Source organism: Hemicordylus capensis, chromosome 1 (genome assembly GCF_027244095.1).
Source record: "Hemicordylus capensis ecotype Gifberg chromosome 1, rHemCap1.1.pri, whole genome shotgun sequence".
NCBI lineage: Eukaryota > Metazoa > Chordata > Lepidosauria > Squamata > Cordylidae > Hemicordylus > Hemicordylus capensis.
This window is the reverse complement of record NC_069657.1, coordinates 132,226,222-132,248,610: the sequence shown is the minus strand read 5'-3', so window position 1 is coordinate 132,248,610 and position 22,389 is coordinate 132,226,222. Positions and strand designations below refer to the sequence as shown.

The 22,389-nt window shown below is 40.8% G+C and overlaps 1 protein-coding gene across 17 annotated transcripts in view; it reads right to left on the bottom strand.

Annotated features, from left to right (window-relative positions):
• CHID1 (chitinase domain containing 1) overlaps positions 1-22,389 on the bottom strand; it is a 192,734-nt gene that overhangs the window by 134,426 nt on the left and 35,919 nt on the right. For 14 of the 17 annotated variants that reach the window (XR_008306396.1, XM_053246920.1, XM_053246259.1 and 11 more), the window contains one exon: positions 12,437-12,529. The exons of 2 other annotated variants lie outside the window; for them this stretch is intronic. Coding sequence is in view for 14 of the 15 variants with exons in the window: in XM_053246920.1 (XP_053102895.1) it covers positions 12,437-12,529 (93 nt within the window). In the remaining variant the exon portion in view is untranslated. Of the gene's footprint in view, positions 1-10,636; positions 11,789-12,436; positions 12,530-22,389 lie in introns of those variants that run through there. One more of the 17 variants, XM_053247387.1, reaches the window with a different exon arrangement.

The following is a 22,389-nucleotide window of genomic DNA, read 5'->3' as shown; positions in this document are numbered from 1 at the left end:
CCTGTTTGTGCTGAACCTCTCAACAGCATTCAATACCGTCAACCATGGTATCTTTCTGGACTGCCTCTTGAGTATAGAGATTGGAGGCACTGCATTGGAGTGGCTTCGGTCCTTTCTTGGGGGGCAAATCTAGGTGGTGGTGCTGGGGGACTAACTTGCTTGGTTCCATGGCCATTGTTCTGTGAGGACCTGCAGGGTTCTATTTTGTTCTCCAAGCTGTTTAACATCTACATGAAACCGCTGGGAGAGGTCATTTAGGGACTTGGATTGAGCTGTCAGCAATATGCAGCTCTGTCTCTCCATGTCACCTGATCCTAGGGACGCACTGGATGTCCTGAATCGGGGGATAGAGGCAGTGATGGGTTGGATGTGGACGAAAACTGAAATTGAAAATGGAGGTACTGTTGGTCAGTTGGGGAGTCTATCAGGATGAGGAGATTTAACTAGTTCTGGATGGGGTTGAACTTCCCTTGAAAGAGCAGGTGTGCAGCTTGGGGGTATTGCTGGACCTGGTTCTGCTTTTGGAAGCTAAGGTGGAGACAGTGGCCAGGGGTGCCTCCGCATGGTTTCAGCCAGTGCGCCAGCTGCATCCCTTCCTCGAGATGGCCAGTTACCCAGGCCTTAATCATGTCACGGCTGCATTACTGTAACACGCTCTTTGTGGGGCTTCCTTTGAAGAATATTCAGAGACTGCAGCTAGTAAAAAAGGAGACAGCTGGGATATTATCCTCAGCTGCCCGCTGGGACCATGTTACATCCATTTTGAAAGAGCTGCATTGGTTGCCAATCTGTTTCTGGGTCAACAACAACAAATATTTATATACCGCTTTTCAACAAAAAATTTCCAAAGCAGTTTACATAGAGAAATAATAGATAAATACGCTGGATCCCTGTCCCCAAAAGGCTCACAATCTAAAAGGAAACAGAAGATAGACACCAGCAACAATCACTGGAGGAATACTCTAACTAAAGAGAATCACGTTAAAAAGATGCCTCTTTACGCTTCGTTTGCTGACAAAGAGGGAGGCTCGTCTTTCGTGCACGCAGGAAAGGACCTTCTCAGTTATTGCCCCCAGAGTTTGGAACGCTTTCCTGGTATCCACGCCCCAGTCTCCATCACAGTTTTTAGAAAGCAAGTAAAATTTTGCCTTTTAACTTGGCTTTTTTATGAGTGCTTTGTTGCTGCTTTGTATCTTATGGTTGTATTGTACATATTTTAAAAACTTTTAGTAAGATTTGTATTTTTATATTCCAATGTAATTTTTATTGTGCAGTTTTATATAGTATAGGCAATAACTGAGAAATGTCTTGTAAACTTTGAGATAACTTTAATGAAAGGCGGTATAAAAATCTAGCAATAAATAAACAGACAGAAAAGTGAAGAGAGGGCAACAGCCTAGGTTTCAGTGGCATCAGTCTCCTGCCATACATCTGCATGGATCAAGCCCCTGATATTCTGTCTATTCAACGTTAGCAGATTAACTCTTAATAAATGGGGAAAAACCCAGAAACTGAGATCATGTAACTACAATATGGTTAGTGCAGTAGGAGAGTGCGGCAACCAGGAAAACACAGGCATTGCAGAATTTTAGAGTAGGAAGGGATCTTGGAATCGAGTCCAACCCCTCGCTCAGTGCATGAAACTGCTACAGGATCTCTGAACAATAACTATCCAGGCCTCTGCTTTAAAACCTCTAGTAAAAGAGTCTACCACTGCACAAGACAGACCGCCCCACTGTCAAATAGCTCTTACAGTTAGGAAATTCTTCCTAATGCCTAGTCTAAATCTGCTTCTTTGTAATTTCAACCCATTGGTTCTAATGGAACGGGGTTGCACTTCCATGGAAAGAGCAGGTACATACTCTGGGAGTACTTTTGGACCCAAACTTCTCCCTGATTTTTCAGGTTGGGGCAGTGACCAGGAGTGCTTTCCATCAGCTTCGGCTGATTCACCAGCGATGTCAATTTCTGGAGATAAATGACCTTAAAACAGTGGTGCATATGCTGGTAACATCCAGACTTTACCACGGCAATGCACTCTACATTGGGCTGCCTTTTTACATACTTCAGAAACTGCAGTTAGTACAGAATGCAGCAGCCAGCTTGGTCTCCCGGGTTGCCTGAAGAGATCTATTACACCCATTTTAAAAGAACTACACTGGCTGCCAATAAGTTTCCGGGTGAAATACAAAGTGCTGATCATTACCTATAAAGCCTTCAATGGCTTGGGTCCAAGGTATTTAAGAGAACGCCTTCTCCTTCATCAACCCCACCACCTATTAAGATCACCTGAGGAGGCACAGTTGAAACTGGGCTTTTTTTTCTAGAGTTGCCCAGGGACTCCAGAACGTGCTTCCTAATGAAATTAGAGTTTCCCCTTTCTCTGAATGTTTTTAAGAAGGACCTGAAGACATATCTTTTTAGTCAGGCTTTTAAGTTTATAGTTTTAATGCTTCAGATTTTCATGTTTTTATCTATATTTTTAAATTGGTTTAATTGTGTCAATGTTCTAATGGTTTTTTAAGATTGTGAACCACCCAGGGACATTTTTTGTATGGAGCAGTATGGAAATGTAATAAATAAATGAAATAATAATAACCAACTATTCTGCCCTCAAGAGCAACTAAGAACAAACTTCTTCCTTCTCCTATGCGACAGCACTTCAAATATTTGAAGATGGCTTTCATATTTTCAGTTAGTCTTCTCTTCTCCAGGCTAAATATACCCAGTTCCTTCAACTATTCCTCACAGGACTTGCTTTCCAGGCCCCTAATCTTTGTTGCCCTCACTGAACCCATTCCAGTTTATCTGCCAGGAAAAGTAGATAATACTTTACCTGTTACAGAGTTAGTGTTCTATTCAACTGTGCTAACTTCTCAACTTTCCTGAAGTGTGGTACCAAAACTTGAGTGCCATAATCCAATGGAAACATCGAACCTTATGACAGAACACAGAGAGTGCTGTTAAGGTTACTTAACAACTTTAGCTAAAATTGTCGGATATCCTACAATGCCGGGGTCTCCAGAGAGAACATAAGGTGTAGGTTAAGAATTATGATTTTGTCTTATAAGACACAGTAGAGAAAAGAATACCACATGGGAATGTCAACAGATATATGCCCCAGGCCTCTAAACAGAAAAATAAGATGGCCTATGTTTTGAACAAAATATGCTAGTTAATCACACATATCTGCAACTCACAGAATGATTTAAGAAGTATATTTGGTTCCCTATTGCCTCTTGTTATATTTGATTTATACTTTGATAATAGTTAGAAGAAGAAGAAGAAGAAGAAGAAGAAATTTCAAAGAGCTTTACATCCAAATTTCCAGTCTTTCCCTGCAGAGAAAAATCTCTTTACATTTTGCTACTTATACGCTGTCCTTTCTCATGTCCTTTACTTTTTTTTCTTTTGCCAACAATGTTCTTCTTTGCTTTTTATCTGCTCTTTTACTCAGTGCAGAACAGACATTTAGACAAGAGGGATTTCTAAACACATACAAAATTTACAATACACTCATCAGTTCACTAGATTTCGTGGCTGCAGATAAAAAAGGAATACTACTAACATTGAAAGACTTACCTCATGAACTTTTATGTGGGGAAAATGGGGGGTGGGGAAGGATATATATCATAGTGAATGTATCCAGCCTTGTATCTTGAATCTGACCAAATAAGCAACAACAAACATTCTACTGACTCTGCCTAGGTTACTATACAGCGGTATGTATACTTTTAATATTTTACTTTCGTCTTGTTTCAATCTTACTCCATCATATTTAATCTCTCCCCATGGTCTCTTCCCATAATTGTTTTTTAGCAATGCATGTCAAGTAGTAAATGTTTCATTGGGACTATCCACCAATAACTGTTCTACTGCCTTGTACGTTCCTATCCCTTTTGAAATGTCATTATCTGCATCAGTCTGTTAGGTCCAACTTTTCTCTTTTTCTTGAAAAGCTTGTGTTTCATTTCATTTTTACACATCACATGAATGAGCCACCAGAACAACTGACAGCCTGTTCAAGGCTATGACTTGACTGTTGAAACCCGAACCAAGAGACATCAACTTGCAGGGGCTTTCAAGTTATAGCCAGTATCTATGCCCAAGTCCTTACAACTCAACATTTTTCATTTTGAGAAGGCTTGTAGCAAAGATATAAGTTTATTCAGTCACTGACCAGCAAATTGTAGCAAATTAAGCTGGTAATCTTAGAAAGGTATTTGCACACAAAAAAGCACTCAACGTTCCTAAGGGATCCATGCAGCAAGAAATATCCTTCTTAAATGTTATCTGCAATCTTAGCATTTACTATCCAGGTGGTAGTCTTGGTAGCCTTACAACCAGAAACAAGGTCCTTCATATCCAGGGGCAGAACCTTTTGCCATTCCATCCAGCTTCAGAGATCCTCCCCTGAAAGGAATAGTACATTTCGTCCACATTTTTCTTCTTCTTCCCCCTTTCTCAATAGCATTTCCAACAGTGGCCTCTTGACTTCCCCTATAGAAGTCAAGAAGTGCCACCAACTTATGTGCAAGGAGCATGTGGATAAAACTGTGTGAGAGGTCCGGTGAAGGCAGTGACTTTCTTGGGCATGCACACACACAAACACCTATCTTGTGCACAGAAACCCAGCATGTCAGGGGAAAAGACCCTAGCTAGTCATCTTCCCAACATGCAAGTTTCTAGGTGCAGGGTGGCATGGGTAGAAAAGTGTTTTTGATATGGAAGAGCATTCAGTCCTATGAGCCTCAATGCACATTCTAAAGTGGTATAGCTAAGATACAGACATACCACCACTTCCGTGTGTTAGGAAGTCCAAGGATGGGCCCCCAGGCATCCCCTCAGACTTATAAGAGGGAGCATGTCATCCAGGCCTGCCTGCCCATAAGAGGGTTCGGAAACAGGCAGAGTCTGCCCCTGGGGTTAGAACAAAGCCAGCAAAGGAAGGAGCCCAGCCCCTGCTCCCCATGCTAGGGTGACCCAACCCAGGCATCCTGACACCCCAAACTCTCTTTTCTTATGAAAACTTTAGCTTTCCTGAAACTCAGGGCAAGGCAAATAGTTCACCTTTTACCCAGTTTCTTATTTGCATTCCTGACCTGGGCACTGATGTCCCTGGGTCATGTCTCTTGGACAACCCAAATCCCCAGAATCAACAAGCCAATATCCCAAGAGTCAACATTCTGAAAATGAAGAAGGGAACTTTTTCTCCCTTTCTTCAATTGCCCCAACACCTTCCCCAGCCCTCTATTCCCAATACTTCAGCCTGCTCTTTAGACCAGTTTCTTCCTCTCCTTTGTCCCCAAAACCTTTTGGCGCCCCCTCTCCTTCTTGCCTCCAGTCCTTTTTAACAAGCTTCTTTCTGCCTTCTTTTCCTCAACTTTCTCGGTCTCCTTTCCTCCCTCCCCTTGCTCTCTCTTCTCCAGTTCTCCCTGCCAACTTCTTCCTCTTCCCTTTCCCCAAGTCTCTTTGGGCCCCCTCCCTCCATGCCTCTGGTCCTTTTAACCAGCTACTTTCTCTCCCTTTTCCTTGAGCTTCTTCAGGCTCCCTTCCTCCCTGCCCTAGTCTCCCTGCCAGTCCCCATGACTGGCTACTCCTCTCTTCTCTACCCAAACTCTCTTGGACTACTCTCCCCAACTTTCATCAGGTCCTGCTACTGTGTTTCTCCACTCAACATACCACCCACCACTGCTTCCCTTCCCCCATCATCCTCAGTAGTAAATATGCATCTAACAGTGATAGCAGAGGTAAAGCATCAAGCCCAGGCATGTGCACATCTTGCATGTCTGTGTAATGTGGGAATCCCATTGTTAGCATCAGAATCAAGCCTCTTACTTTGTATGCATTAAAATGTATTTGGGCATCTAAACCTGTGGTTGTGACTTTCTTGGGAAACTGCCCATTTTATAACCATGCTTATAAGGTCCCACAAGAGGGGGGAAAGTCCCCTCATAACATGTGGTTTATGTAAGGCCATTCAAACAATGTTGCACACCGATTCCTATTTTACACATTAGAACTAAAGTTAAGTGGTAGGTAGCAAGTTATTTCCCGATTCAATAGATATTTGAATTTGCATCTCTCATTTCCAAGGCCATTCTACACATTCATGGTATCTGTTATTAACACCAAATTACATATACCATGAATACTCATTGTGTGATGCCCACATCACCTAGTTTGATACTTTCCCTAATATACAATGCACATTTAGTCACGTTTAATGCAAAATTCTGCATTTTCCAGATGATTCTCTCGCCTGTTCTGTATTTTCAGATCTTTTGCTTTAAAAAAAAATTGTTGGGAAATGCTATCTGATGTTAACATGGCCTGAAGAAGCATGATAGCAGCCTCCTAAAAACAGCACGTAATAACATTCTTCTTTCAGTCTTTCAGCAGGAGAGAACACAAAAGAAGCACTGTGTTAACCACTGGGAGCCTAGCTCAAAGAATGATATTGTATAAATGGTTTAGGTCTACCTTATCAGGCCTTTACCAGATATGGAGTCTACAAATGTTATTTGATTCTTCACAGTATCTTTTTCTATGCTTTTTGCTGAATGGATGATTAAATCTACTCCAAGTCCAACACATGAAGGATATTACATGATTAAAAAGTACACTTTCCATCATTTGTAAAGGTTAGACCCAAATTGATTCTAAAGTGACAATGAATAAAGATGACATAGTATTAAATATGCCAATAAAAAGCAGATTTCAGCATGAGTTCAGTAATTCTATGAATTTAATTTACCATATATTGCCCCTCTGGCACTTTAAGAAAAAGTCAAGAGCAGAGTTATTATGGATTCTGCCAACCAGGCAAAAGGTCTTTCCAAGCCAGCCAGCTGGAACTTAGTTCAAGCTCTTGATGTGAAGAGTGCTTTCCCCATGTATGAGCAAGAAACATCTCAGTATTTATATAGCACCAAAGAACACAGTACACTGCAAGACATGAGAAAAAAGCCACAGGTTTCTTTCCCAAAAAGCTTTCAGTCAGTGTCTTGAAAATGTCAACTTTCACTTTTTAAATAATCAAGTTTCTAACCCTCATGGGTTGCAAAAAAGAAAGCATCAAAATGTATGAGCAATGTTTGAAAAGATCTCAGAAGCCAGAAGGGGGCTGATTAAGATTTGTGCTGTGCAGCATGGACTTCAGGAACCTGAAAAGCTTCTTATTCCTCCCCACAACCCCACCCACGACTAGATTATGCATACAGTAGTACAGTGAATAAATAATGTAAACAAAATTGTGGAAATGCATCAAATTTGCATGATTTATACAGATTGTGACATTTCCGTTTTCACAACACCATCTTTTACTACCTGAGTGCACGTAGTCTTTTTTGTTTGTTTTTTAACTGCAGAATACACAACCCTGCTTACCATATATATTTTGTCAGTGAGGTACATAAAATGAGAGGCCAAGGTAACAAGGAATAAATATGATAATAGTTAACATATTCTTAGACTTAATGTAAATTGGGAAGGAAGACTAAGGGGTTATTCCAGTGGAAGGAGGGCTAAATGGAAATGAATGTGAAATAGCCTCTCTATATAAATATGTTCGGCAAGGAAAAATACTGCCAAGTAACCGAGGCATTTTAGAATACAGGTGGACCTCATTATCTGCTGGGGTTCCATTCCCACCAATTTCCGTGGATAACAAGACCTTAAGGCAATGGCAATTGGAGGGTTAGTTTCCTGGAGTGGCGGGGAAAAGGCAAAACACACAATAAAATGCAGAAATAAATTAAATAAAGTACCATGTTAAGCTCTCCAGCACTGTTCCCTGTAACAGGGATTCCCAAATGTTGTTCACTGCAACCCACAGCATCTCCAGATGCAATGGCCTTTGGCTGGGGATTATGGGAGTTGTAGTCAACAACATTTGGGAATCCCTGTTAGAGGGAACACTGCTCTCCAGGTGTCCAGCAATGACCCCCCCCACCAACTCCAAATTCTGCCCATTTTTCTCAAAGAAGTTTTTTTAAAAACCAAGAGCCACAAAATGTTTTCTTTGAGCAAAATGGTGGCTAGAAATGATCTTGGAGGTAATTTCTGGATTTTACACAGATACACGGATTTTAACCCATTTTACACCTGCATAAACCAAAGTCGGGTCTCCATTGCCCAACCACAGATACGGGACCATGTGTGACAGCCGGGAGAAATTTGGAACCACGTGTGATGAGGTCCACCTGTTGCTTTGAAAATAAGTATCACGAGGATCATCATTCCACTTCAGTCTTCTGCCACTCCATATAAGCGGTCTGGCAAAAAAGGAAGCCAGCTGTTGTTTTCTAGAGTTTAAGGGTTCATTTTTAGACAGCAGCATCTCAGCCATTTTACATCAGATCTGCACCAGATTTGCAGAAGTGGTGTCAATTTTCACCTAGCTAACATATGCAAATGTTCAAGCAGATTGGACAGTTTAGACTTTTTAACCAATAGAATGTTCAGGACTTATAATGGCAGAATGACAAAACTCCTCCTCATCTTAATTATACTTGCACTACTGTGCCAGTAGGGTGCACAGTATTTTATGTTATGCAGATTGGTTCACCTACTTAGGTTTTCTGCACTGGACACATTTTATTAATTTTTGCTTTCCTAGTTGCAATACAATTTGTGAGTTGGATTATGTTGTGCTGATTGACTGGGGCTAATATCATATAGCTTAGTGGCAAGTGACTTGTAAACATGTACATCTTAGATGAACTTTTTTTGCTAATGTAGCTATATTACTCATGGAAGATCCAGACACATCTCATTCATCACATATAAATGCCTTGAAGTTGGAAGTCAGGTTTTTCAATATTGCTGGATAAATAATGGAATGTGTAGTGTGGAAAATAGATAATATCCTCTCAATAAGCAAAACACATTGTTCACACTAAGAATTACTTAGTTGTCCTCCTATTCCCACAGAGAGGAATTCACATGTGAAGAAAACAGAAAGTTAGGTTAGGTGTCTTCTCCTAACTACTTATCCTCTAGGAAGCAAGGAAAAGACTCCTGGGAATATCTATGAACCTGATCCTTCTTACAAGGGGAAAAAATTGAAACACACTAATATAACATCCAAATAAATTTGTGCCATTCTGAGTCATTCAAACAGACAGGAGGGAAAGATTTTGAGGAGCTGTTTTCTCTTTAGGGCAGAAGACACAGTGTGTGTTTGTTTTTTGTCAGGGCTTGTTTTGAGGGTTGTGTGGCTTTCAGTTTTTGCTTCTCTCTCTTGCCTGGAGAGAGACAGTGGGAGGAGCCAGCTAGGAATGAAGTGAGTCACACTTGGTGGGAGGGGCCACATTCCTATTGAGCCACTTTCCTACATAAGGGGCAACGGCCAGGGAGATTAGCAAACAGGGATTAGTGAGCAGAGTTTTAGGACTTTTGTGTGGAGCTTAACGGGGAAGTTGGAAACGAGGCCCCTTGATCACAAGGAGCCCAGCAGGAAGAAAAGATAAGTACTACTCCCTCTTTCATATTTTAAACTGTTGAATAGCTGGCAACTACAGCTAAGACCTAATTAATAAATAATCTCCAAATATTCTAAATAGCCAACCAAACCAGTTATGTAGATAGAAATCCAGCAGGGGAGGGGGCGCTTCCCAGTGCAATGCACAGTGTTCCATGCAGAGAGTCAAATAGGTATGTGGACGAGATCTTCAGCGACATGATAGAGGCATCCCACTCCCAGGCTGATGGCTCCTTTGCTGTCAGGGACAATGAAAGTCTCGGGGAAGGAGGACACCTTTCTGAAGAAGAGGGAAACGCTACCTTAGAAGGAACCCCTTCTGTGAATGATGGCATTGGGGAGACTACTGGACTACCAACCCTGTAATGATAAATTTCCTTTTCACAAACCACAGAAATTGCCTTTTATGCACTCACATGGACACTGTGGGGCATCTTTGCTGGTGCCAGCAGGCATTCCATCCTCCCCATTTTCAGCTGGGCCTCAAAGACCAAGGAGAAGTGTGAGTGCATGGAGGGTCAGTTGTAAGCAAACAATTGGTGTAATTGCAGAACATCATTACTGAGTCTTTTGACTATCTAATATATACTTTAATCTAACTGAAATAATAACAGGAAGTCAAATTAGATTAGCAGAAGCCACTGTGACAACTTTAAAAACACTATGGAGTTAATAAATAATTGTCAGTTTTCCCCACACCCATCTCATCCCCCTTTTAAGTATACAGGTGGCCTTTGATATTTACAGGGGTTACATTCTTCCCTACAGGCGTGCATACAGAAACCATGAATAACAAAACCTTGAGTCAATGGTAATTGGGGGGTTGGGTTCCTAAACAAAAAAGAGGGGGTGTAAGTGGGACAGAAATAAGAGAAGACGACAATACCTTATTCTCCAGGTCTTCAGGTTTCCAGCAATGCCCCCGCCTCCCCCAACTGCAAAAATGTCCAAATATTTGCCCATTTTTTAAGAGCCACAAAATGGCTCTCTGCTGGAAAATGGCAGCTGGAAGTGACCTTACAAGTCATTTCTGGGACATATCCAGCCACTCAAAACGACAGATAGGCGGATTTTGCCTATTTTTCTACCCATGGATAATGAAACTGGGTTTCTAAGACCCAACCGTAGATACAAGAAACCACGGATACGGAGTTCATGGATAACGAGCAACACCTGTAATGAGTTCAGGTAGAAGTCTTCAAAATGTGCTTTTAAAAAAACCCTACATATGACATTCTGAAAGGTGTTCAATGCTTATGTCCACATCCACAGAAGAAGATTCATTGTAGTAGTAATAGTCTACTCTGAGGCAACTAATACTTTGCAAAGGTTTTTACATCGAAGCAGGCTAGTCCACAACTATACAATAACGATATACATATTAGCACTATCAAATATAGAAATTCTACCTAATTCTATAAAAGAGTCACGGAATATCATGAGGAAAAGAATATTTAGCTTCAAGATTGCCTACATTTCACTTAACATTCAAAATATAGAAAAGTCTTTTACAATATCTATTGTTTGCTACAACTGTCAGATCTTGAAAAGAATGCATTAGTCTGATGGGAAGCTTTGTTGTAATAATGACTGATAATGTAGACGCTGCAAATGTGTTTAAGAGCACTCATTTGCTTTCCACAGCCGACTACAATTAGCAAGCAGGAACAATCTGCTTTAGATCTAAAGTAAGCCAGACACAGACCTGAGAGATTCGTGCTTCTGCTGCTTTTAGTTGGGATCTGCTGACCTTCTTCAAATATTCATGTTTTGTTTCAATGCGTATTACACAGACAGGTTTAAAAAGTATTGTGCTGTATCCAACATTAAAAAAGCATCCCATATACAAAAGAACAAATGTTTGAAATTAGAGAATCTCAATATGAGATGGAACATTTTCAAATTACTGCACACATTTAACTGCAATACAAATATGAGTACATGGCAGCCTAATCCCATAGTTGCTATGCAAGACAAAATGAAGAAAGGATCAAATGTAAGGGCCCTTGCACTCGAGTAGCACCACAAGTAGAGCAGCACAGCACAGGAGTTGCATCATGCAGTAACTAAGGCCAGTGCAGCTACACAATGAAAGGCCTTACACAAGTAAGACTGGGGAGACAAGGGAGAATTGCCGGCACAGGATAGCTTGACTCATAAACAGGTTGTACATATGCATACACTGTACATACCCAAAACAGTATGCAAGTGTCAAGTCTGATGTCCAAAGCCCAGACAAACCACAGGATGTAGAACTGGAATGGAGAGCCAATTAGCTTGCCCGCACGCAACCATTTATAGGACCTAGTTTCACATACACAACACAAGAATATCATCATTCTTTTACTAACAGAGTGCAACTGTGCTCAAACCATTAAATTATCCAAGTAGGAAATACCTAATACAACTTTATGGACTTTTAGGATATGAAAAACATATGCAAAAGAACACTGCAACTTTAGATAAAAGTTTTCATGCTTTCCCACAACACCTCAACTATTTAGAATCTATTCAATGCTGATGTTGTATCACTTTTTAGTATACACTGTGCTTTAAATTGTTTTTGCTTCATCATTAAACACTTATTAAGTGCCAAAAAGCATTGTTTGAGGCTTAATGAAAAATGGGGGAGTGATATGTTCCCTGCCTTAAAGGGCAACAAGGTAGTACAATTATTTTTATGAGCAGCCCTGGGCAGTATTGCACTGGAGAGGCAGGAAATAAATATTTTAAATCAATCAAGCAATCACACGTTTTAATTTTTGGTGAGCCACCCAAGTTCTATAAGGGTCTTCTTTTCTTTCCCAAGATGCTGAGCCCAGCATGTGTCTCCTGGGGCATAACACGAACATTTACTTGCACACTGGGCTTTCAACAACAATAAACCCAAATAGCTTGAACGAAGCTGAAAATAGACTTGTCTGGGATTTCCTCTGAAAATAAGATACTCACCCTGGCATGACAGCAGGAGGGATAACAAGTATTAGCTTAAGTCGTGCTTGATGCAAAGCTTCCGAGAGGTGAGTGAGCAAGTGAATCAGACCCCTGTAATACAAATAGGGCATTAACTCTACAGATAAAAATCACTCAACTCCCCATTTTAAAAAATTTAAGATCATGCTCCCCATTTAAAATTATCAGTGTAAAGTCAACATCTGAGTCAGGGCACATCCTATTCCAAAATTAAATGCTAAAAAGCACTTCAATAGAGCCCATAATGCTTCATTTTCCCTTGAAGGTGCACAGGCTGCAGTGCAACACCAGGAGGCAGAACAAAAGTAATGTGGGAGTGAAGAATTCCAGAGTCTTGAAACCGTTAACTTTCACTTTTTAAAAAAGTTTCTAATAGATTGGAAAAAACATGTTCTCTCAGGCTTTATCCTAGCATTAAAACATATCAGTTCGCTTCCAAAGTTGCTTCACTGGGCAAGTGAAGCCCCTTTCTTACTATTTTGATAATTCCTCCTTCCTTTCTCCCCTAACTTCCTAAGGATCCAGAATATTCCATGCTTTATCCTGTGATTGGTGAAGAGTAGGAATATGTACTAGGCCCTCAGAGAACATTCTCCTTCTCCCTCCTTGCTGGAGATGTTGTGTTCCTTTGCTTTAATAGGCTGGATCGCCATTTTGCACCACCCCTGCTTCCTCTCAACCCCACCCTTCATTCCCCCACTGTGGCAGATTTGCAGTCCTACCACAGTCATTAAGGTCATCAACAATAATGTACTCCTGAACGTGGAAGATGCCTCATTATAGGCCCCATATCTAAGTACTACAAAGCTCTACCTAAGACCCAATAGCCAAGTTCCACCTAAGCTCTACCAACAAAGCCAAGTAGTAATGTATTTGGAAGAAATTGTTGCCTTATGTTCCACTGAAAATCAATGATAATTAAAAGCTTGCATTCTCATCTCATGTTCAAAGGCATCTAAACTTGCAGTAACCCCACTGCTGTGATCTATTACCATATGTCAAAGGACATTAAGAAATAATATAGGGAGAAAGAGGTGAAATCTTCCTAAATACTGTGGGGGGAGGGAGAGAACATAAATACAATCGTTATTCGTGGATTCACATATCTGTAGCCGGGAAAAAGACACCCGAACTCAGCATATGCGGGTGGGGGTCATGTTGACATCGCGTATCAGCAAGTCAGAGGTGGCCAGAAATGACCATGGAGATCATTTCCGGCCGTCATTTTGTTTGCCTGAGCCACAAAATGGCTCCCATTTTGTTTAAAAAAATCAGAAATTTTTGGCTGAATTCCGGGCATTCCGGGGGCACAGCATGACTCAAGGGAAACAGCAAAGCACTCTAAGGAGCTCCCCCTATGTTTCCCCCCAAAACTGGCCCTTTTCCAGCAATTTAGAAGCATTTTTGCCTGAACAGGAACATAACCCCCACAAATACATTGACTAATGCCTAGATATTCGCAGTTTCCATTAAAAAAAGAGTTGAATAATCTGTCAAAACTTTATATTAATTCCTGAACCCAACTCAGCTCCTCTCTCACAGGATCACTTCCTCCCCCTCCAAACTTGCTGTTTCTCTTGTACATGATCACAAAATGGGAGCATGCACCACTCCTAAACTAGGGTAGGACACTAGTCCTACCCTAATTATAACCCATGTGAACTTCCTTAGTATGTTATCAACCTCCCAGTTCAGAAGGGACATAAAAACTCCTTGCATTCACACATTCTATCTATTACTGGCTCCCCTCATCACTTTTTACAGCTTTGCTAGGGCTAACACATTGAGTTGTAGAGATAGAGGATTGCCAATGAGGATTAAGGATTGTCGAATGTGGCCATGTGAGGAGACAAAATAAATAAGGAAGGAGGAACAGTCAGGACCAGACTGCTCGTATTTCTGCACTGTTTTCAGAGCTCTACAGAACACAAGACTTCATCCTTATCCATATTAGCCACAAAAAGATTTTAGCCTTTCCCCTGTGCTATTTTATACTCTTTTGAAGACATCCATCAATATGACAAAGGTTTTACTGAACCTGGTACTGTATACCTTTACCCAATTTGTGGCAAAGATGGGGAAAGGATGGCAGTTTCTTTCAGAAGAAAAATAGGAAGATTTAAGTACTGGCAGACTAACTTGTCAAGTCATTTCTCTGGCCCAAAAACATTCCATGCCAATTCACAGGATTAGTGGTTAATGCTCAGACTTCATTTAAGTACACTCTGATTTATCACCCAAATAGATTATGTAAATCAAGTTAGTGCTTGTCCCACCATCCCCACAAACTTGCAGAATGCCCATTTAAATGCATCCCATAAATTATCTCTCTACATGTGTCAACAGCAGACTTCAGTGTTTTAGGACCATATTTTCCTATATTACCACTGTCAACTTGGAAAGGGGAAAAAAAGCTGTATAGCATTTTTAAAAGCATAATGAGATGGGAGCAAACTCTGCCTTCATGCCAAAACATTATTAAATATTCATGATGTACTTTGCCATTGTCAAATTTAACTTTGGAGATTCCTCTAAGGCACAGGCCACTTTGAGAATCTATCCTGAACCAATTAAGATTTTTTAAAAAGCCTTCAGGCCAAAGTTCTCCTAACTAACGTCAGCCCTCTGAATATACAATGCTGCAGTTCTCTCTCTTGCCTCCTTACTCACTCTCCCCACTTTATTAAATGTATGTTCAAACACTTTGGGCCTCACAGAATTGCTTTGCTCTACTAGAAATTGCTAATTATGTTACTTTAGCAGAAAGTGTATCCCCTCATTCCAAACATGCCATTAGTTTCTCAGTTTACCTATAGCCAATACTAGAGTTTGGTGGACACTCTTCTAAATTAGAGATTTTCCTAGGAGGAATAAGAAAAGAGCAACAAAATAAAGTTGTCCTTGTAGACAACTGGTAAAAAGTTAGACAGCAAACATAAAAAAAGAGCTGTCTCAGTTAAAGAATGAATTGTTGACAGTTGTCCTTTCACTGCCTAGGCAATACTAAGGAAGGAAGCAACTACAGTAAGCCTTTGATTAATAGGTTAAATTTCCAAGGCTCAGCCTAAAGCACTGATGTGCCAACAGGTTTTTGTTTTTTTTACTCCCACAGTTAATAAGACACCTCAAGGTCAAATGCAGATGTTCTTTCAGCATACAGCAAAGGCGGCACTTTTCAAGTCAATTATGTGATGGTGGCACCACCTACCGTTTGTTTTCTGAATAAAATGGTACTTGCCATTTTCTGTATATAAAGAAACTCATGCCTGTGTTACAAATCATTCAAGTCCTTCTTAAATGTGTTCAATTGTTAGGAGAAGCTCTAAGTTCTTATCATATCAAACTAACTAGCTGTAAAGGAGAACTGGAAAGAGCAGGACCACCCTCTGTCTATTCCAACCTAACCGCAGCTCAGAAAACAGAATGCACTCCAAATTCAAAAGGAATTAACAGTTTTTTATTCCAAAACTGACAGACAAGAAATGGATTATTCCAGGATTGTCACAATAAAACAGGAATTTCACATGTAAAAACCCCACAGGTGATGAAAAAGTTCAATTGTAAGTAGGAATAACTGCAGGAGATAGGGGTTGTTGTTTTTTTAACCATATTCAGATCTATTTTCTTCTCACCCTTCTCACTAGCAAAATAAAACATTTTTAGTACAAAAGATTTGTCCATCTTAGAGTAGGTTCATAGAACAGAAAAACGGTGAAAGCATAAATGCTCCCTATTTTCCCACTTCTACTTTGCATATTCCAGCAGGACTCATGAATCTTACCCCTGCAATGAACTAGATGATCCAGAGGCTAAGCATCTTTTCAAGGGCAAATTGTCCAATTCCCAGGAATATCAATCTGGCTGCACTAGCAACCCCCAGCAATTATCTTGCATTAAAAATTATCAATATGTTAATATTGACCTTTTATAGCTTTGTGCTGAACTTCATTTTAAGCAAATAAATATAATAAATAGTTTCAAAATGTATGGTGTTAAAGACCAATGAAACTGGATTTTGATACAATTTTTCTTCCAATTAGCAAATTTTAAACTCAACTGAACATTAGTTCAGATCTATTTCTAAATCCTGTCCAGAATATACCATATCCCAAATCTCTTTTCCTTCTACATAATTATTAAATGCACAGGAGACATGTTCTCCTCTGCATCTTCTTGATACCGTATATACTGGGTTGTTTTGCAGGTTACTGATTCAGGATATTATCCTAAAGCAGTAAACCTTAGTTACATGGTAGAAAGTAATCCCTGGGTTTTTCAACAACATATTCTTGCTTACTTCCTTAGGTCATGCACAGGTTAGCAATGTTTGTACTGAAATCTGAACCCTATTCCCTTTGCCTTACCCAAAATAATTGCTATTGTTCACATGAGCACTATTCAAAACTGGAGAAAAAACCAGCAAATTGCCAGAACCTAATAGCCACTGGTTCTCTCTCCCTTTCAACTCACTTCAGATTGATCACCAGATACAGAGTTAAGATCGCATTCTCAGCACAGACCTAATTATCATTTCAAGTCCTTTCCTTCCAACTTATCAAGACTACCAAAAAAATATAATCCCCTAAAAAGATTAATGGATCACAAGAATTATTACAATACTGCCACTCTGTGGATAGAATCGGAACCACGGCTGATTTCAAGCAGAATACTGGGCTTTTCTCTCTCTTTTCATCTTTATAGATGGCACTGCACTGGTTCCTAGGGACTGGAGCATAGCTCTAATAATTCCCATCTATTTAAAAAGGCAAAAGGGACATTCCTTCCAGTTATTGTCCCATTAGTTGCTTGAGTATAATTAGCAAATTGTATGCCAAACATTTAAATGAAAAACTCTTGGATCAGACTGAGTCCAAACACATCTTGGTGGAGGAACAAGCCAGCTTTAGAGCTGGCCAGTCTCCATTAGACCAAGCCCTTATTTTGCAGCATCTGATTGAAAAGTACATGGATAAACCTGGCACTGCACTGCACGATGCGTTTATCAATTTCAGGTTTGCATATGATTCAATATCTAGAGTACAACTATAGTGCAAACTTAAGAATTCCTCCATAGACAGATGCTCGTTACTTCTAATATTCCAACTGCACAAAAATTCTTGTTTAATAGTCCACTGTAGCATGCAAGGCCATCTTACTAAAGAAATTCCAACCTGGAGAGGTGTTAGGCAAGGTTGTATATTAGCACCATCATTATTCAACTTCTATATTAATTCTCTGGTATCTCAGCTGAAAAATCTTGCACACCATCCCCCAAAGCTGGCAAATAAACATCTCACAATACTATTTTATGCGGACAACACGACTGTGCCATCTCAGACCTCAGATGGTGGCTTAAAGTGAGCACCATGTCCTCTTGTATTGCAATAAGGAAGACTTCGATATTAACAGCACTAAGGCTAAGAACCTTATTTTTGCCAAGTGCCCTGAAATTCACACTTGGCACCTGAACGGCCAAGAAATCGAACAAGTCAAAGATCTTCAAATACCTGGACATTGTCTTCCAAGCATCTGGTAGTTGAAGTGCCCATTTTGACTATGTTTTGCAAAACACCCAGGAAACACCCATACATTCTTTCTACTACTCTAGAGGTGCATTATGTATTCCGGCTGCAATAAAGCAATTTTTAGCTAAAGTGTGAGTACAGCACCTGCATGGTGCACAACTATATGGTGCACAATGAAGCAATTTTGCTTCACTGGGGGCTGTGCAATCCTGGAATGTGGCAGGCTGGGCTGTGAAGAAGAATGATGGACCCTTCTTAGGCTATCTGGCTAAATTTGATATTATATTGATACAGGAGACCGGGGTGATGGCTGATATAGAACTGAAGGGTGGGTGCTATGTGTCTTATGGGCTGAAAGCCGACTCTGGAATTCATCAGGGAAGAGCTAAAGGGGGAGCTGGGCCTATATATTTTCACCAAAATTCGGGCTGAAATAGGTGGCCTGTCTCTATACCTCTATTATGCCAAAGTTATCGTGATTAAGCTGGAGGAATGTAGTTTTCTTGTTACAAATGTTTATATACCTCCCCAGAAATCACAATCTAGCATTAAAACGATCTGGGAAGGTTTTCAAAATTTTATCAATAATTTGCTGGCAAAATCCCCAAATTTACATTTCATCGTATTAGGTGACTCTAATGCCAGAATGGGCCCAAATGATGACCAATTGTATAGCACTTATCAAAGCTGAAAGGGATTGTCTACCCCACCCCCAGCCACCTTCAGTCCAAAGATCGGGTCTACAATTTAGCGGGCCTTTGCCTGGCTCGCACAATGAATATGTTGGATCTGTTTGGGCTAAATGGGGGCAATAGATAAAGATACTGTGGTCCACTCATTGGTCCAGATCAAGAGTGAGTATATTGGATTACATATTTGTTTCACATGTGTTGAGTTTCTCGTAAATTTAATATACAGGACCAAATGGATAGTGCTCACCTCCCACTGACTCTCGTCCTAGTGATCCCAGGAGAGCAAGCATTTCTTGAGGAGACTCCCTAGTTTGAGCCTTTTGGAGGTTCTAGGCTAATAAGGGCCAAATGGTCCTCACAGTTAGAAGATCCAGTTAAGGATCTTTTAGCCACAAATGATTTTTTGCAACATTGTGCACTCCTTCCTGGCAGAGCCCCTAAATGCAGATGCTCTTACTTATTACCAAACCCTTGTACAAAAGATCCAGCATTGTCTCCGTCAAACTACTAAAACTGGCCCCAGTGGGAGAAGTAAATCTTAAAGTTGGTTTGACCATGATTATATTGGAGCAAAAAAAGACCTGGCTACAAAACTTGAACTGTATAGGGCTAACATGGATGTGATAACGGCCCAAGTGATATCAGATCAGAAACACTAATAAAAAGGGAAAAAGAGAACCACAGGTTCAGATCTGCTCCATCTCTAATTATAAACCCATGGAAGTGGTTCAATCTGGATTCCTTCATGCAATATTTCAGGTACCTAGATGTGTCACAAATGCCATCTCGCGTTTGGAGGTGGGTTTATCCAGAGTTGAGACCCAGGGGTGGCTCCACACATTCAGTTATTGGCTTAAATTACATTTTTGCCATTAAGGCCTTGCCCCACTGGTATTGAGAGATGAGTTCCACTCTAATTGGTATAAGGGACTCTACGATAATTTGGGTAGATATGAACTACCCACTGGTACATGATGCTGCTAAAGAGACTATTAATGCATTGCAGATATGGAGAAACGATCCAATTTAAGTCTTATTGCCTTCAGTAGTATTTCGGGTGGTTTCTCAAACTACTTCCAGCTGGTTATGTATCTTAGAAACCTGACTACATTAAATCAGAGGAGAGCTTTTTCGCTGGCGCGGTTTAATGCTTTGTCAACTGCCATTTTGGAATCTTACTCTTAGATTTAAGAGAATACCCCTCAGGAACCAGTTATGTCCATGTGGTGCAGGTAATATTGAGTCTAATGCACCTTTTCTTACCCAGAGATACTCTCATTGCTGTGATTGAACCACTTTTAAAGGATATGTCAGGTAGATTGGATGAGTATTGTTTCTTTCCTTCTGGCAGACCAACATGCACCAATCACTGCTAGGGTAGCAAGATTTTGTGCCACAGCATGTAAGCTGAGACAGGAGTTAGTTGACTAATTAATAATTGAGATTTGTGCATGGATGTTTCTTCTACCCAGCTCTGTTTTGATTCTGATTTTTAATTGCTGGTTGCTGACTGTAAAGTTCCATTCATTCATTGAAATAGGTTCCAATAAAGAATTACATCCTGAAATTATAGGGCAATCTGGAGGGAAATAATATTTTTATGCATTTTCAGTAGAATATAGAAGATAGGTACCCTATATTCTGTCATCAAAATTTTTGGTGTTTTCATCTATATGGCCTGAAAAGAATGCTTCCTGTACACATATTTTGCTTGGATTCTCATTCAAGGAATTGCTAGAATAACAGCTGAGCAGTTTTTGGCAAGTATGACCAGGAAATATACCATATTTTACGGAGTATAAGACGCACTTTTTTCCTTGAAAAATATCCCCCCAAATTCAGGTGCGTCTTATACTCCGATTTGCCGGGTAGAAGTTGAAAGTTTAGGGCTTGACGGGAAAGAGAGGGGGAGGAGGAGGAAGTGTTCGGAAGGATTGGGGTGGGGGGTTCCATTAAGGGCGGGGGAGGGTTTACTTACCCCTCCCGCACTTTCCCCACTCCGTCGCCGTATTTCCTTTACAAATCAGGCGGCAGGATACCTCCCTGCCGCCCCTTTCTCCTTGTTCTGTTTAAATAGGGCGGCAGGATACTTCCCTGCCGCCCCCTTCCCCACTGGGCTCCTTTTAGAAATCAGGCGGCAGGATACCTCCCTGCCGCCCCTTTCCCTGCTTGGCTGCAAAAGGCTTCTTAAAGCCTTTTGCAGCCAAGCAGGGAAAGGGGCGGCAGGGAGGTATCCTGCCACCCCATTTGCGCGCAAAAGGCTTCTTAAAGCCTTTTGCAGACAAGCCTGGAAAGGGGCGGCACGAGCCCTCGCAGGTGAGCGCCAGCCCGCAGGAGCTGCCGGAGGCACAAGGTGAAGGAGATCCCGAGCAACAACTAGCAGCCGCCGCCGCAGGTCACCAACGTGGGCTCGCTGCTGCTGGCAGGAGGGAAAGGACAGAGCGGGGCTCGGTGGGAGGGCTTGGAGGGGAGATGGAGGCGAGAGGAAAAGGAAAGCTCGAAAACTCAAAAAACTGGATGAAAATTTAAGGTGCGTCTTATAGTCTGTAGTGTCTTATAGTCCGTAAAATACAGTAAATAAAATATATCTATCTAGTCATCCATACACACACACACACACACACACACACACACACACACAACACATGAAGTTGCTATGGGTAGTAAAGTGGCCGCATCAATAGCTAATTTGTACATGTCCTTATCAGAGATGAGATAGATTTTAAGAGGAAGATTTCGAAACCTAGTTTGAGCACTACACGTTTCACTTCTCAGTATACTGGGACTAAGTCAAATTTGTTTCCCAGTTAATATTCATTGTATTCTTTTATGCCATGACTTTTGTTCTTGTCTGTTGAACATACATCTCTTTTATGAAGCTGCACCTCATTTTTTATAAATTAATTAAATAAATAAAAATATGACATTGTATTTAAATCCTATAATACTGGTACTCCTTGTTTCTTTGCTTTTGTATAAAGTTATTCCATCCACAGTCCACAGCATCTTCACTACTGACCCAAAGCAGCATCATTTCCCAAGGGCCTGCATAGAAAATAGATCTGTCAGGGTCAACAGCTCCATATCAGATGCTCCTTTGAGCCACCAAGCAGCACCTCTTCACTGACATCCCAGGAGAGTTCTGCATCAAAGCCATTCCAATACTGGGAAGGCATAAAGCACTATGGGCTCACCCAGAACTGCAGCCATGAGCAGTGGTTGGTCCTAACAGTACAGTTTCCTCTTCCTTGAGAAGAAGACGACAGCTCAGCAGTACAGAAGGCTCCAGATTCAGTCATGCACATCTCCAGTTAGGGCTGGGAGAGACTCCTGTCAGAAATTCTAGAGAGCTGCTGCCAGTCAAAGCAGACAATACTGACTAGATGGTCCAATGGTCTCACTCCATATAAGGCAGCTTCATATTAAAACTGTGCATGGGCCAAATTATTGGCCTGATCTCAATAACAACCCAAGCCACTCTTGCATCGTGTGCACAAAGCAGGGGATGGTCTGGAACAAAAGCAACAGAATACTACTCTTCAATTCAAGAGCATACATGTTCTATCCAACTCAATGAAAATTATCTATTGCTCATTTTCACTGAAAACGCCTGTTGAAAATTTTTAGCAGCATTAAAATCCTGTTGTCAGATTTAGGAACTCCATTATGGCAAAGCAACACTTGCAATACTTAATGACTGTTTGTTTCAAGCAGC